General features: G+C 38.5%; 1 protein-coding gene and 1 non-coding gene across 2 annotated transcripts; both read right to left on the bottom strand.

The window, feature by feature from the left end:
• Positions 1 to 3786: 3786 nt before the first annotated feature.
• Positions 3787 to 3894, bottom strand: LOC148576172 (small nucleolar RNA R71). The gene has a single exon (XR_015903146.1). It is a non-coding gene; the product is annotated as a small nucleolar RNA R71 (small nucleolar RNA).
• Positions 3895 to 12993: 9099 nt separating this feature from the next.
• Positions 12994 to 15303, bottom strand: LOC148576171 (uncharacterized). The gene has a single exon (XM_088500970.1). It carries the CDS (start codon positions 15301 to 15303, stop codon positions 12994 to 12996), a length of 2310 nt encoding a protein of 769 aa, XP_088357096.1.
• Between the last annotated feature and the right edge of the window lie 381 nt (positions 15304 to 15684).

Raw genomic sequence — 15684 nt, 5'->3', positions numbered from 1 at the left:
TTGAACGCCAGTTCTACGCTACAGTCTGGAGTTAAACGCCAGAAATACGTCACGAACCAGAGTTGAACGCCAAAAACACGTTACAACTTGGCGTTCAACTCCAGAAGAAGCCTCTGCACGTGTAACATTCAAGCTCAGCCCAAGCACATACCAAGTGGGCCCCGGAAGTGGATTTATGCATCAATTACTTACTTCTGTAAACTCTAGTAGCTAGTTTAGTATACATAGGACTTTTTACTAGTGTATTTGACACCTTATGATTTTTTAGTTCATCTTTGGATCATATTGATCACGTTTGGAGGCTGGCCATTCGGCCATGCCTGAACGTCACTTATGTATTTTCAACGGTAGAGTTTCTGCACTCTATAGATTAAGGTGTGGAGCTCTGCTGTTCCTCATGAATTAATGCAAAGTACTACTGTTTTTCTATTCAATTCAACTTATTCCGCTTCTAAGATATTCATTCGCACTTCAACATGAATGTGATGAACGTGAGAATCATCATCATTCCCTATGAACGCGTGCCTGACAACTACTTCCATTCTACCTAAGATTGAATGAGTATCTCTTGGATCTCTTAATCAGAATCTTCGTGGTATAAGCTAGATTGATGGTGGCATTCGTGAGAATCCGGAAAGTCTAAACCTTGTCTGTGGTATTCCGAGTAGGATTCTGGGATTGAATGACTGTGACGAACTTCAAACTCGCGAGTGCTGGGCGTAGTGACAGACGCAAAAGGAGGGTGAATCCTATTCCAGTATGATCGAGAACCTCTAGATGATTAGCCATGCAGTAACAGCGCATCGGACCATTTTCATAGAGATGATGGGATGCAGCCATTGACAACGGTGATTCCTCCAGATGATTAGCCATGCAGTGACAGCGCATCGGACCATTTTCACAGAGAGGATGAAAAGTAGCCATTGACAACGGTGATGTCCTTACATAAAGCCAGCCATGGAAAGGAGTAAGATTGATTGGATGAAGACAGCAGGAAAGCAGAAGTTCTGAGGAACGAACGCATCTCTATACGCTTATCTGAAATTCTCACCAATGAATTACATAAGTATTTCTATCTTTATTTTCTATTTATTTATTATTATTATTATTCGAAAACTCCATAACCATTTAATATCCGCCTGACTGAGATTTACAAGATGACCATAGCTTGCTTCATACTAACAATCTCCGTGGGATCGACCCTTACTCACGTAAGGTTTTATTACTTGGACGACCCAGTGCACTTGCTGGTTAGTTGTGCGAAGTTGTGAAGTCATGTTTGGACCATGGTATTGTGCACAAGTTTTTGGCGCCGTTGCTGGGGATTGTTCGAGTTTGGACAACCGACGGTTCATCGTGTTGCTCAGATTAGGTAATTTTCTTTTTGTTTTATTTTCAAAAATTTTTCAAAAAAAAAAAAAATCTTTCAAAAATTTCTCATATGTTTTCAAAAATTATTCTAAATTTTTTTAAGAATGAATTCTAGTGTTTCAAGAAGTATGTTGAAGCCTGACTGGCTGTAAAGCCATGTCTAAATTCATTTGGACTGGGGCTTCCAACCCAATATTATCAAGAGCAAGCTAGTTGTTGTTAATCCACCTGCTGCTGTTCCAGATCCACCTGATTTACATCCTAAAGCTGACTGGCTATTAAGCCATGTCCAACCCTTTGATTGGAGCTTTGGGCTAATATTGAAAGATTCCAGGAATTCTTCTTAAAGATTTTGGATTTCTTATTTTCTTTTTCCTACATGTTTTTCGAAAATAATATACAAAAATCCAAAAAAATTTATAAAATCATAAGAATAAAAAATATTTTGTGTTTCTTGTTTGAGTCTTGAATCAATTTCAAGTTTGGTGTCAATTGCATTTTTTCTAAAAATTCTTTGCATTTTTCGAAAATTCATGCATTCATAGTGTTCTTCATGATCTTCAAGTTGTTCCTGGCCAGTCTTCTTGTTTGATCTTGATGTTTTCTTGTTTTGTGTCTTTTCTTGTTTTTCATATGCATTTTTTTGCATTCATAGTGTCTGAACATGAAATATTTCTAAGTTTGGTGTCTTGCATATTTTCTTTGCATTAAAAATTTTTCAAAAATATGTTCTTGATGTTCATCATGATCTTCATAGTGTTCTTGGTGTTCATCTTGACAATCATAGCATTCTTGCATGCATTCATTGTTTTGATCCAAAATTTTCATGTATTGCATCATTTTCATGTTTTTCTCTCTCATCATAAAAAAATTCAAAAATAAAAAAATATCTTCCCCTTTTTCTCTCTTAAAATTTCGAAAATTAGATTTGACTTTTTCAAAAATTTTTAAAATCAAGTTGTTTTTATGAGTCAAATTAAATTTTCAATTTAAAAATCTTATCTTTTTCAAAATCTTTTTCAAAAATCAAATCTTTTTCATTTTTCTTATTTATTTTCGAAAATTATAAAAATATTTTTCAAAAATCTTTTTCTTAATTTTATATCATAATTTTCGAAAATATCATCAACAATTAATGTTTTGATTCAAAAATTTCAAGTTTGTTACTTACTTGTTAAGAAAGATTCAAACTTTAAGTTCTAGAATCATATTTTGTGATTTCTTGTGAATCAAGTCATTAATTGTGATTTCAAAAATCAAATCTTTTTCAAAACTAATTTCAATCATATCTTTTCAAAAATATCTTTTTATCTTATCTTTTTCAAAATCATATCTTTTCTATCATATCTTTTTAAAACATATCTTTTTCTAAAATTTGATTTTCAAATATCTTTTCTAACTTCCTATCTTCTTATCTTTTCAAAATTGATTTTCAAATTTGTTTCAACTAACTAACTAACTTTTTGTTTGTTTCTTATCATTTTCAAAACAACCTAACTAGCTCTCTCTCTCTAATTTTCGAAAATATCTTCCCTCTTTTTCAAAATTTCTTTTTAATTAACTAATTATTTTAATTTTTATTTTAATTTTAAAAAATTACTAACCTTTTTCAAAAAAAAAAACTATTTTCGAAAATCACTAACTCGTTTTCAAAAATTATTTTCGAAAATCCTCTTTCTCTTTCATCTCCTTCTATTTATTTATTCATCTACTAACACTTCATGTCACACAAATTCGAACCCCCTCTTCCATCTGTGTTCGAATTTTCCCTTCTTCCCTTCTTTACATTACATTCTTTTCTTCTTCTACTCACACAGGGGAACCTCTATACTTGGGCAAAAAGGATCCCTATTATTATTTTTCTGTTCCCTCCTTTTTCATATGAGCAGGGGCAAGGACAAGAATATTCTTGTTGAAGCAGATCTAGAACCTGAAAGGACTCTGAAGAGGAAACTAAGAGAAGCTAAATTACAACAATCCAGCAAGCACCTTTCAGAAATTTTCAAACAAGAAGAGGAGATGGCAGCCAAAAATAATAACAATGCAAGGAGGATGCTTGGTGACTTTACTGCACCAAATTCCAATTTACATGGAAGAAGCATCTCTATCCCTACCATTGGAGCAAACAATTTTGAGTTGAAACCTCAGCTAGTTTCTCTAATGCAACAAAATTGCAAGTTTTATGGACTTCCATCTGAAGATCCTTTTCAGTTCTTAACTGAATTCTTGCAGATCTGTGATACTGTTAAGACTAATGGAGTAGATCCTGAAGTCTACAGGCTCATGCTTTTCCCTTTTGCTGTAAGAGACAGAGCTAGAGTGTGGTTGGACTCTCAACCCAAAGATAGCCTGAACTCTTGGGATAAGCTGGTCACGGCTTTCTTAGCCAAGTTCTTTCCTCCTCAAAAGCTGAGCAAGCTTAGAGTGGATGTTCAAACCTTCAGACAGAAAGAAGGTGAATCCCTCTATGAAGCTTGGGAGAGATACAAGCAACTGACCAAAAAGTGTCCTTCTGACATGCTTTCAGAATGGACCATCCTGGATATATTCTATGATGGTCTGTTTGAATTAGCTAAGATGTCATTGGATACTTCTGCAGGTGGATCCATTCACCTAAAGAAAATGCCTGCAGAAGCTCAGGAACTCATTGACATGGTTGCTAATAACCAGTTCATGTACACTTCTGAGAGGAATCATGTGGGTAATGGGACGGCTCAGAAGAAGGGAGTTCTTGAAATTGATACTCTGAATGCCATATTGGCTCAGAACAAAATATTGACTCAACAAGTCAATATGATTTCTCAGAGTCTGAATGGAATGCAAGCTGCATCCAATAGTACTCAAGAGGCGCCTTCTGAAGAAGAGGCTTATGATCCTGAGAACCCTACAATAGCAGAGGTGAATTACATAGGTGAACCATATGGAAACACCTATAATCTCTCATGGAGAAATCACCCAAATCTCTCATGGAAGGATCAACAAAAGCCTCAACAAGGCTTTAATAATGGTGGAAGAAATAGGTTTAAGAATAGTAAACCTTTTCCATCATCTACTCAGCAACAGACAGAGAACTCTGAACAAAATACATCTAATTTAGCAAACTTAGTCTCTGATCTATCTAAGGCCACTGTAAGTTTCATGAATGAAACAAGGTCCTCCATTAGAAATTTGGAGGCACAAGTGGGCTAGCTGAGTAAAAGGATCACTGAAATCCCTCCTAGTACTCTCCCAAGCAATATAGAAGAAAATCCAAAAGGAGACCGCAAGGCCATTGACATAGTCAACACGGCCAAACCTAGAGAGGAAGGGGAGGACGTGAATCCCAAGGAGGAAGACCTCCTGGGACGTCTAGTGATCAATAAGGAGTTTCCGTTTGAGGAACCAAAGGAATCTGAGGCTCATCTAGAGACCATAGAGATTCCATTGAACCTCCTTATGCCATTCATGAGCTCTGAAGAGTACTCCTCTTCTGAAGAGAATGAAGATGTTACTGAAGAGCAAGTTGCCAAGTTCTTTGGTGCAATCATGAAGCTGAATGCCAATTTATTTGGTAATGAGACTTGGGGAGATGAACCTCCCCTATTCACCAATGAACTGAATGCATTGGATCAACTGAGATTGCCTCAGAAGAAACAGGATCCTGGAAAGTTTCTGATACCTTGTACCATAGGCACCATGACCTTTGAGAAGGCTCTATGTGACCTGGGGTCAGGAATAAACCTCATGCCACTCTCTGTAATGGAGAAACTGTGAATCTTTGAGGTACAAGCTACTAAAATCTCATTAGAGATGTTAGACAATTCTAGAAAACAGGCTTATGGACAAGTAGAGGACATATTAGTAAAGGTTGAAGGCCTTTACATCCCTGCTGATTTCATAATCCTAGATACTGGGAAGGATGAGGATGAATCCATCATCCTTGGAAGACCCTTCCTAGCCACAGCAAGAGCTGTGATTGATGTTAACAGAGGTGAACTAGTCCTTCAATTGAATGGGGACTCCCTTGAGTTTAAAACTCAAGGACATCCTTCTGTAAACATGGAAAAGAGGCACAGTAAGCTTCTCTCAAAACAGAGTCAACCAGAGCCCCCATGATGAGATATTTTGGTGAAAAATAAATTTTCCCCAAAACACCCAAAACTAACCGGCAAGTGTACCGGGTCGTATCAAGTAATAAAAACTCACGGGAGTGAGGTCGATCCCACAGGGATTGAAAGATTGAGCAATTTTAGCTTAGTGGTTGATTTAGTCAAGCGAATCAAGATTTGGTTGATGGTTTTGTGACTTGCAGAATTAAATTGTATTGAAGTAAAGAGAACAAGAAATAAATTGCTGAAACTTAAAGAACAAGAAATTAAATGGCAGAAACTTAAAATGCAAGAAATGTAAATTGCGGAATCTTAAAGTGCAAGGAATGTAAATTGCTTGAAATGTAAAGGGGATTGGGATGTGGATTTGCAGAAATTAAACAAGGAAAAATTAAATTGCATTAAACAGAAGAGGGAAAGGGAATTGGAATTGAACCGGATATGAAGCAGAAAAGCAAATAAACATAGAAAGGAAAGAAACAGAATGTAAATTGGGGATTTGGATCTCAGGACCCAGAGACTAGAAAACCAAGTCTAGATCTCAATGCCTTCCTAGATCCAATCAAGAACAATTGCAAGGGAATTGTAAATTGCAAAGAAAAGAGATGAAGAATCAAGTAACAGAAACGGAAATTCAAATTCAGTAAATAAAGCAGAGAGATCCAAGATTGAGATTGAAACAGAATTTCTTCAATTCTCCAATCCAAGATCCAAGACAAGTGTAATTCAAATTGAAAGCAATGAAAACAAAGAAATTAAAGTTCACTCAATAACAAAAGCTCTCCGAAAACTATTATGAAAATTCCAAAAGGAAAGCTCTGCGAATAACTTGAATTCTCTCCTATTTATACAATTTCCAAAATGATCTTCAAGCCTTGAGTTGGGCCTTTGTTCTTGGTGGAATTGGGTTGAAAGAGGCCTTGGTTGATTGCTCTTGAAGTTTGAAGAAGAACCAAAGTGAACCAATTGAACCGGTTTTGAAGTTAGCCATAGTTGGACCTAACGTTTGAGCCAAAGTTAGGGGTCTAACTTTGGCTCCAACTTTTCATAGCAGCAAGCAAAATTTACTGGTATGCACGTTGGTGCCAACGTTAGGGGTCTAACTTTGACCCTAACGTTGGCCTTGCTTATATGCTAGTGGCGCCAACGTTAGCCTCCAAGTTAGGGGGCTAACGTTGGCACAAACATTGGCCCTTCCCCCTTTGTAATTTATGTGCCAACGTTAGCCTCCAAGTTAGGGGGCTAACGTTGGCGCAAACGTTGGTGCCCAGGGGAGAAACTCTCAAGTTCCAACGTTAGCCTCCAAGTTAGGGGGCTAACGTTGGGTCTAACTTTTGCCTCTTCCTTGAATGTTCATGTGCCAACGTTAGCCCCCAAGTTAGGGGTCTAACGTTGGCGCAAACGTTGGTGCCCAGGGAAGAAGTTTCTCTTGCCAACGTTAGCCTCCAAGTTAGGGGGCTAACGTTGGTTCAAACGTGGGGAGCCCAGGGAGTAATCTTCATGCCTAACGTTAGCCTCCAAGTTAGGGGGCTAACGTTGGGGCTAACTTCATGCCTCCTGGTTCAATTTCACTTATTCCATTGTCCTCTCTTCACTTCTAGCCATTCCTCTTTGCTTCAACCTTTCTCCAAGCTTTCTTCACCTATCATTAATCAACCAAACTCATCAAAGCTATGCTCAAAATAATGAGATATTCATTCTTTCATAATATGCAACAAATATAGCATAAAACCTCATGAAATGGCATAAATTCATATATGGTTGGTTCAATCAAGGGAAACATGAAAATCTACTCAATTAGCTTGCTTGTAGCTCAAGAAAGTGCATAATTCTAATGAAAACTAAAGAAAAAGACTAGCTAAAATAGGCTAGGATGACTTGTCATCACCCCACAGTCAAACTCTAAGTTTGGTGTTGGGAGGCCACAACCAAACTCTAAGTTTGGTGTTGAACTCCCATATCCAAACTCTAAGTTTGGTGTTGGGGAGTCTCAACAATGCTCTGAACATCTGTGAGGCTCCATGAGAGCCCACTGTCAAGCTATTGACATTAAAGAAGCGCTTGTTGGGAGGCAACCCTATTTTTATTTAATTATATTTTTATTAGTTATATGTCTTCATAGGTTCATGATCATGTGGAGTCACAAAAATAACTGAAAAAAATTGAAGAAAAATCAAAAACAGCATTAAAAATAGCACACCCTGGAGGAGGAGTTCACTGGCGTTCAAACGCCAGTAAGGAGCATCTGGCTAGCGTTCAACGCCAGAACAGAGCATGGAGCTGGCGCTGAACGCTAGAAACAAGCATGAAGCTGGCGTTCAACGCCAGAAATATGTTGCATCTGGGCGTTGAACGCCCAGAACAAGCATCAGTTCGGCGTTTAAACGCCAGAATTGCATGCAAAGGCATTTTACATGCCTAATTGGTGCAGGGATGTAAATCCTTGACACCTCAAGATCTGTGAACCTCACAGGATCATCTCAGGATCTGTGGACCCCACAGGATCCCCACCTTCCCTCCTCATAATCCTAGTTTTTCCCCATCTTCTTCTTCTTCTATTCTTTCTTCTTTTGCTTGAGGGTGAGCAACATTCTAAGCTTGGTGTGATAAAAGCATTGCTTATTTTGCTTTTCCATAACCATTGATGGCACCTAAGGCCAGAGAAACCTCAAAAAAAAAAAAAAAGAGAGAAGAGAAAAGGGAAGACAAAAGCTTCCACCTCCAAGTCATGGGAGATGGAGAGATTCATGTAAAGGATCTATAGCTCAATGGTAGAACATTTGACTGCAAATCAAGAGATCCCTGAGATACCTCAGGGGATACATTTTCCCCCCACACAATTATTGGGAGCAACTAAGGATAGGTGATGGGATATTTTCGTAGAGAAACGAATTTCTCCAAAACACCCAAATCTAACCGGCAAGTGCACCGGGTCGCATCAAGTAATAATAACTCACGGGGGTGATGTCGATCCCACAGGGATTGAAGGATTGAGCAATTTTAGTTTAGTGGTTGATTTAGTCAAGCGAATCAAGAATTGGTTGAGAGATTTGTGATTTGCAGAATTTAAATTACATAGAAAGTAAAGGAAATTGATGAATTGCATGAAATTAAAGAGAACTAGAATTTAAAGTGCTGAATCTTAAAGAGCAAGAAATTAAATGGCAGAAACTTAGAACGCAAGAAATGTAAATTGCAGAATCTTAAAGTGCAAGAAATGTAAATGGCTTGAATTGTAAAGGGAATTGGGAGTTGGATTTGCAGGAATTAAACAAGTAAAAGTAAATTGCAACAAACGGAGAAGTAAAGGATGTCTTGAATCAAACCGGATCTTAAAACAGAAATGTAAATAAGCATGAAAACAGTAAACAGGGAATGGGAAATGGGAAATCCGGATCTCAGGATCCAAGAGACTAGAAAACCAAGTCTAAATCTCAATGCCTTCCTAGATCCAACAAGAACAATTGCAAAGGAAATGTAGATTGCAAAGAAAGTAGATGAAGAAGCAAGTAACCGAAACTGAAATTCAATTAAGCAGAAAATTAAACAAGATCCCAAGGTGAGATTGAAACAGAATTTCTTCAACTCTCCACCCAAAATCCAAGACAAGAAAAGTAAAGAGTGCTGGGCAAGAACAAGGAAGAAGAGAGATCAATTCTCCTCCCAAATTCTCTTGAATTAAAACAACAATGCTAAGAAAAATAAAAGTGAGCTCCAAGCAAAACCAAAAAGAAAGCTATTCTGCCAAACTAAAAGGGAAGCTCTCTTAAAACTTAAATTCAAATCTATTTATACACTTTCTTCAAATGGTCTTCAAGCCTTCAATTGGGCCTTTGCTCTTGGTGGAATTGGGTTGAGAGAGGCCTTGGTTGATTGCTCTTGGAGTTTGGAGAAGAACCGAATTGAACCGGGTTGGAATCATGAAAGCTTGAGTAAAAGTTGGAGTAAAAGTTAGGGGTCTAACTTTTGCTCCAACTTTTCACATCAGCACCCTTGTTTTGCTGATACCAACGTTGGGGCAAAAGTTAGGGGTCTAACTTTTGCTCCAACGTTGGCCTCCCCTTGGTTATTCATGGTGCCAACGTTAGCCAAAAAGTTAGGGGCTAACGTTGGCGCAAACTTTTGCTAGTCCAGGGAGTATTTTTCATGCGCCAACGTTAGCCAAAAAGTTAGGGGCTAACGTTGGTGTAAACTTTTTGTGCATCCAGGGAGTGTTTTTCATGCCAAAAGTTAGCCAAAAAGTTAGGGGTCTAACTTTTGCTCCAACTTTTGCCCAAAAGTTAGCCAAAAAGTTAGGGGTCTAACTTTTGCTCCAGCTTTTGCCCAAAAGTTAGCCAAAAAGTTAGGGGTCTAACTTTTGCTCCAGCTTTTACTTCCTGGTTCATAAATAATCCAAAAGTTTGAGCTAAAGTTTGAGGCAAACTTTTGCTCAAACTTTTTGTTCTCTTTTCCTCCTAGCCCTTCCTTCTTGCATCAACCTTTCTCCAAGCTTTCTTCATCTATCATTAATCAACCAAACACATCAAAGCTATGCTCAAAATTATGAGATATTCATTCTTTCATAATATGTGACAATTATAGCACAAAACCTCATGAAATAGCATGAATTCATACATGGTTGATTAAATCAAAGGAAACATGAAAATCTACCCAATTGGCTTGCTTTTGGCTCAAGAAAGTGCATAATTCTATTGAAAACAAAAGAAAAAGGCTAGTGAAACTAGGCTAAGATGACTTGTCATCACAACACCAAACTTAAATCTTGCTTGTCCCCAAGCAAGAAATGATTTATTGAGAAGAAAGAATGAAATGGAAGAGGATGTTCATGCTAGTAGAGTGTTATTGGTAGTTCATGGGGTTTTATGTGGATATGCACACACTCACCTCTTATTGATTCTTAAGCTTAGAAAGTCTCCTTCAAGCTTCAAGTAACATACTGCTGTGACCTCTCATTGTTCCTTTATCCTTGGCTATTATCTTGTTCATAAGCTTTGTTTGAGTGTCATGTGTAGCAAGTTCATTTCCTTTTTTTTATACTTGACACATTATTCACTATAGACACTTGGCTCACATTCCTTCTTAGAACATTGATGCCCAGCACCTCTTTGGGCTACTAAATGCCTTGTAGTTAGGTTGCTCTTGATAGTGGACTTTCAGCTGATGATCCCGGCTTAGTTAACCCAAGTCATCAAGTGTTGATGCACTCCAAAGAGCTTAATAATCCAAGCAGATCCTAATACAAAGACACCACAGGCATATATTCTAAGGTTCAAGCTATTGGTGTCCAGCTTTGTTTCTTTTTGTTTTTCTTTTGTTCTGCCACTTTTTGGCTATTTCTTTTTCTCCCCTTGTTTTTCTTTCTTTTTGTTTTTCTTTCTAACCAAGGATTTTTATTCGATTGAGATTCATAGACAGTAGCTACTTTCTACTTAAGATGAGACATCCTAGTGTTCTTATTCATTAAAGGTGAGCTACTATACAATCACACATATACCACTACTTACTTTTATTTTACTTCTATCTAACAGAGAACTGTTTCACTTCACATTCAAACATTTCTTTTATTGAATTGAAAATGCAGGGGACAAAGCATGCTTTTTGTTCAGTGAAAGTAAACATACAAGCACACACATAGACTAGCTTACTTATTCTAAGATAAACAAACATGATGCAAACCCTATTGATTATGATAACTACTTAAAGATGCAAGGACCACTTAAAACAGACACAATGCATGCTTTCTTAGTGATGAACAAGGAGCAAGTCCACCTTTTATTTGTCATGCTTTTTCTTTCTTCTTTCATAAACCTGGTTGCTGGTGTTTCCTGTGTCCATGTCTGTTGTCTGTTGATCCCGCCAGAAACCAGCTCTATTCATTGCTTCCTCTACTCTATCTTCAAGCTTCATTGCATTGCTTACTTCTATCTCACTTCTCCTTTTGAAGAATTCGTCAAAAGTTGGAAAAGCTGGATCCATGTTGTGCAGATGCTCTCCAATATAGTTCAGCTTGATTTGACTATTTATGTTGTAGTCGGCTTGGACTTCATATCTTGCATCTTGGAGTGTTGTGAACTCTTTGAGAGCCCTCAAATTTTTAGCTTGCATTTGTTCCAACTTTCCAAATGATTCATGAGATTGAAAAGCATGTTCTTCTTGCATCACAAGGAATCTTGACTCGAATTCACTTTGTTTGTTCATCATTCTTAGCTCCCGTTCTTCTTGTGCTTGTTGGTTTTTCATGTATAGTGAGTGGTATTCCTCTTGCCTTTCTTGAATTCTCATGTACTGTTGTGATAATCTTCCAATTGTTTCCTGCATTTGAGTCATGTCCAGATTGTTATGTAGAGGAATGTGCTGCTGTTCATCCTCCTCTTGTGGCTCTTCTTCCTCTTGTAATTCTTCTCCCTCCATTGGTTCCTCTCTTTCCCTTCTTCCATGTGGTCTTCGGCCTTGATGTGCTTCAGGAGCCATCATCATTCTCTCAATGGTTATAGGCATGCCTTGGCTTAACCACATTGGATTCTCCTCTTCCATTGGCACTTTAGCCTTTGCACACAACCTCCAAATGGTACTCGGATAGTACAACCAAGACCTGGCCAAATTCTTCTCAGCAAGCTTTTGAATGTCCTTTGCCAGAATTTCATGAACTTTTACCTCTCCTCCCACAATTATGCAATGCAACATAATAGCTCTATTCTTGTTAACTTCTGAGGTGTTTACTGTGCCCAGAATTGATCTTTTCAACAACTCATACCATCCCTTTGCTTCCGGGGTAAGGTTAACTCTCTTCAAATACTTGTATTTATTCTTGTCATCTCCTTCCCACTCTGAGTTCTCCATACAAATATCTCTAGCAATCCCATCATAATCCGGATCACCATTTACCCTTTGGTGGTATCCCGGTTCACTAAAGCGAACTGATTTTAGTCCCAAGACTTTCTTGATTGCATCCGAGCTAAAATCTACTTCCACTCCCCGCACATAGCTCTTGTATGTTGGGGCCTCACTCATGTCAAGCCTTGAGACATTGGCATAGAACTCTCTTTTTTTTTTCTCATGAAGGATCAATTGTGTCCCTAAATCCGTGCATGAAAGTTTGGTGAACACCAAACTTGTATCTTGCTTAAGGGGTAAATGTGAGATGCTAGTAGTAAATCATAATTGATGCCTTCATCACAGAATATGATTTCTTTTTAATTGAAAAGTCTCAGTAAAAGATAATGTATGATCATTGATGCATGATTTTTTTTTCATGAGAAGAGAAACACCAAACTTAGTGTTTGGTCATATGCTAGGCATATAATGTGAAAATATTTGTAACACTGGTTTGGTGTGCTTGAAGGCACACCAAACTTTAGAAGTCTTAGCATATGAAAAAGTTTTTTTTTGCATTCATTGAGTTAGTCCATGAAAACAAATTTCATGCTCAGATGATCATAGCTTATTGAATTTAAAATGACATAAATCTTAAATCATGGGTTGCCTCCCATGGAGCGCTCTTTTATTGTCACTAGCTTGACATTGGGGCTTTCTTTTATGGTGGTTGAGGATTGTAGTGCCTCAGCTTGTCTCCCCTGACTGTGATCCTCCTCTTTGTTCTCTGGTGTTCAATTTCAGCGTGCTCTAATGAGAGTATGTTGCTGACAGTGTAATAGTCATCAGTCTGTTGGCTTGCTCCCAGCTGTTGATATGTCAGTTGCACTTTGTCACCTTTGGAAAGCCCCTCCGTTGGAATCTTCCTGTTCTTCCAACCTTTTTTTGTTTTGTTTCTGCGTTTCATCCTTTCTTTCGTTGACATTTCTTTTCTGGCCGTAGGCTTACCTTGGGGATCTTTCATCCTTTCAGTGGCTAATACTCCAATATTCTCTTGGACTTCTTCATCAGTTTGCACAATCTTTTGCCTTGGGATGTTGTTGTGAATCGCCTTGTTGCTTTCTTCCTTTAACTGTGATTCTTCCTTGTCAAGTTCCATATAGTTTTTCTTCTCATTACCAAACTGTGCTTCTGATAACACCTTCAAAGTGACACTCTTATCATGCATTCTAAGAGTTAATTCTCCTTCCTCTATGTCTATGATAGCTCTAGCAGTGGCCAAGAATGGCCTTCCCAGAATAATAGAGTCACCATCATCCCCTTTTGAATCTAGAACCACGAAATCTGCAGGGTATATGAAATTGTCCACCTTGACCAGAAGGTTTTCAATCATACCCCTGGGGTATACTGTTGACTTATCTACTAGCTCTAGAGATATCTGTACTGGTTTAACTTCCTCTATATGCAGCTTTTTTACCAAGGAAGATGGTATTAAGTTGATACTTGCTCCTAGATCGCACATTGCTTTAGTGATGGTTAATTCCCCAATGGTGCAAGGTAGCAAAAAGCTCCCTGGATCTTCAAGCTTAGGGGGAAACCCTTTTTGAATCAAAGCCCTGCATTCCTCAGTGAGCAGTATGGTTTCCTTCTCATGCCAACTTCTTTTCTTGTTGATAAGCTCCTTCAAAAACTTGGCATACAGAGGCATTTGCTCAAGTGCTTCAGCCAAGGGAATATTGATTTCCAGCTTTTTGAAAGTCTCAAGGAACTTATGAAATTGTTGGTCCTTGGTTTCTTTGTTGAGCCTCTGGGGGTATGGCAGTGGAGGTGTGATGCTCTTTCCTATTTGCTGCTGTCCCTGAGTCACTTCTGTTGAACCGTGTGGCTGGTTGTCTTTCCCTTTGAGTTTCTCAATTCTCTTGTTTGGCACCACAACTTGATCCTTGGCTTCATCTGCCTTTGTTTGCTCTTCATCTTCTATTGCACTTTCGCTGCTCTCTGCTTGCTTCTTTGTAGTGTCATTATTGCTCATCAATGTTCTCCCACTCCTTAATTGTATCGCCTTGCATTCTTCCTTAGGATTTGGAATTGTGTCACTCGGCAGAGAGCTTGAGGGTCTCTCAAGAGAAATCTGCTTGGAGATTTGCCCCATCTGTCTCTCTAGGCTCTTCAGGGATGCTTCATGATTCTTGGTTGTCATTTCTTGGTGTTTCAACATTTTGTCTATCACGGCCTCCAAGTTAGTGATTCTTTGGGCTTCAGGTGATACTTGAGGTGGGTTATGAGATGTGGGTGGTGGATGGTAGGTATTTTGGTTGGTGGGTTGGTTATTAGATTGGTACTGGTTGGGGTTGGGGTAGTTGTTTTGAAGTTTTCTGTAGGGGTTTTGGTTAGTCTGCTGCTGGTTGTAGTTTTGGTTGCTTCTTGGGTTGTTTTGGTTTGAGTTCCTCTGCCATGGTTGTTGGTTTTGGGTATGATTATCTCCCCATCTGAGGTTTGGGTGGTTCTTCCAGGATGGATTGTATGTATCACCATACACTTCATTTGGTCCTTGGTTGTGCATATACTGTACTTGCTCTTGTTGTTGTTCTTCTTGAGTTTCTTCATTCTGTCCCCATGTGGTTGATGGTTGGCTAATGTTAACTACTGCAACTTGGAGACTATCAATCCTCTTGGCCATTTGCTCAAATTGTTGTTGAATTTGCTGCTGCATCATCTTGTTTTGAGCCAAGATTGAGTCCACTCCTTCTAGCTCCATTACTCCTCTTCTTTGTGATGGTTGGCGGTTTCTTTGATGAGCAAAGAAATATTGGTTGTTAGCCACCATATCAATGAGATTTTGAGCTTCCTCTGCAGTTTTCATGAGTTGCAAGGAACCTCCAGCTGAATGATCCAAAGCTTCTTGAGATTTCAATGTTAAGCCCTCATAGAAATTCTGCAGCTTATCCCACTCAGTGAACATTTCAGGAGGACATTTCCTGATTAGAGCCTTGTATCTCTCCCATGCCTCATAGATGGGTTTAGCCTCCATTTGTGTAAATGTTTGTACCTCAGTCTTCAACCTTATGATCCTTTGCGGTGGGTAAAATTTGGCAAGGAACTTGGTTACCAAATCATCCCAATTGTTGATGCTGTCTCTTGGAAAGGATTCTAACCATTGAGTGGCCTTGTCTCTGAGAGAAAATGGGAATAGCAATAGCTTGTAGCTGTCAGGAGGCACACCATTAGTTTTAACAGTGTTACAAATCCTCAAGAAGGTGGATAGGTGTTGGTTCGGATCTTCAAGTGGTCCTCCACCAAAAGAGCAATTGTTTTGAACCAAAGTGATGAGTTGTGGCTTTAGTTCAAAATTGTTTGCATTGACATTTGGAGTTAAGATGCTACTTCCACAATGTCTAGGATTTGCAAAAGT

The sequence above is a fragment of the Arachis ipaensis genome, chromosome B1 (genome assembly GCF_059453495.1).
Source record: "Arachis ipaensis isolate K30076 ecotype BB chromosome B1, ASM5945349v1, whole genome shotgun sequence".
NCBI lineage: Eukaryota > Viridiplantae > Streptophyta > Magnoliopsida > Fabales > Fabaceae > Arachis > Arachis ipaensis.
This window is presented reverse-complemented; position numbering and strand designations above follow the sequence as displayed.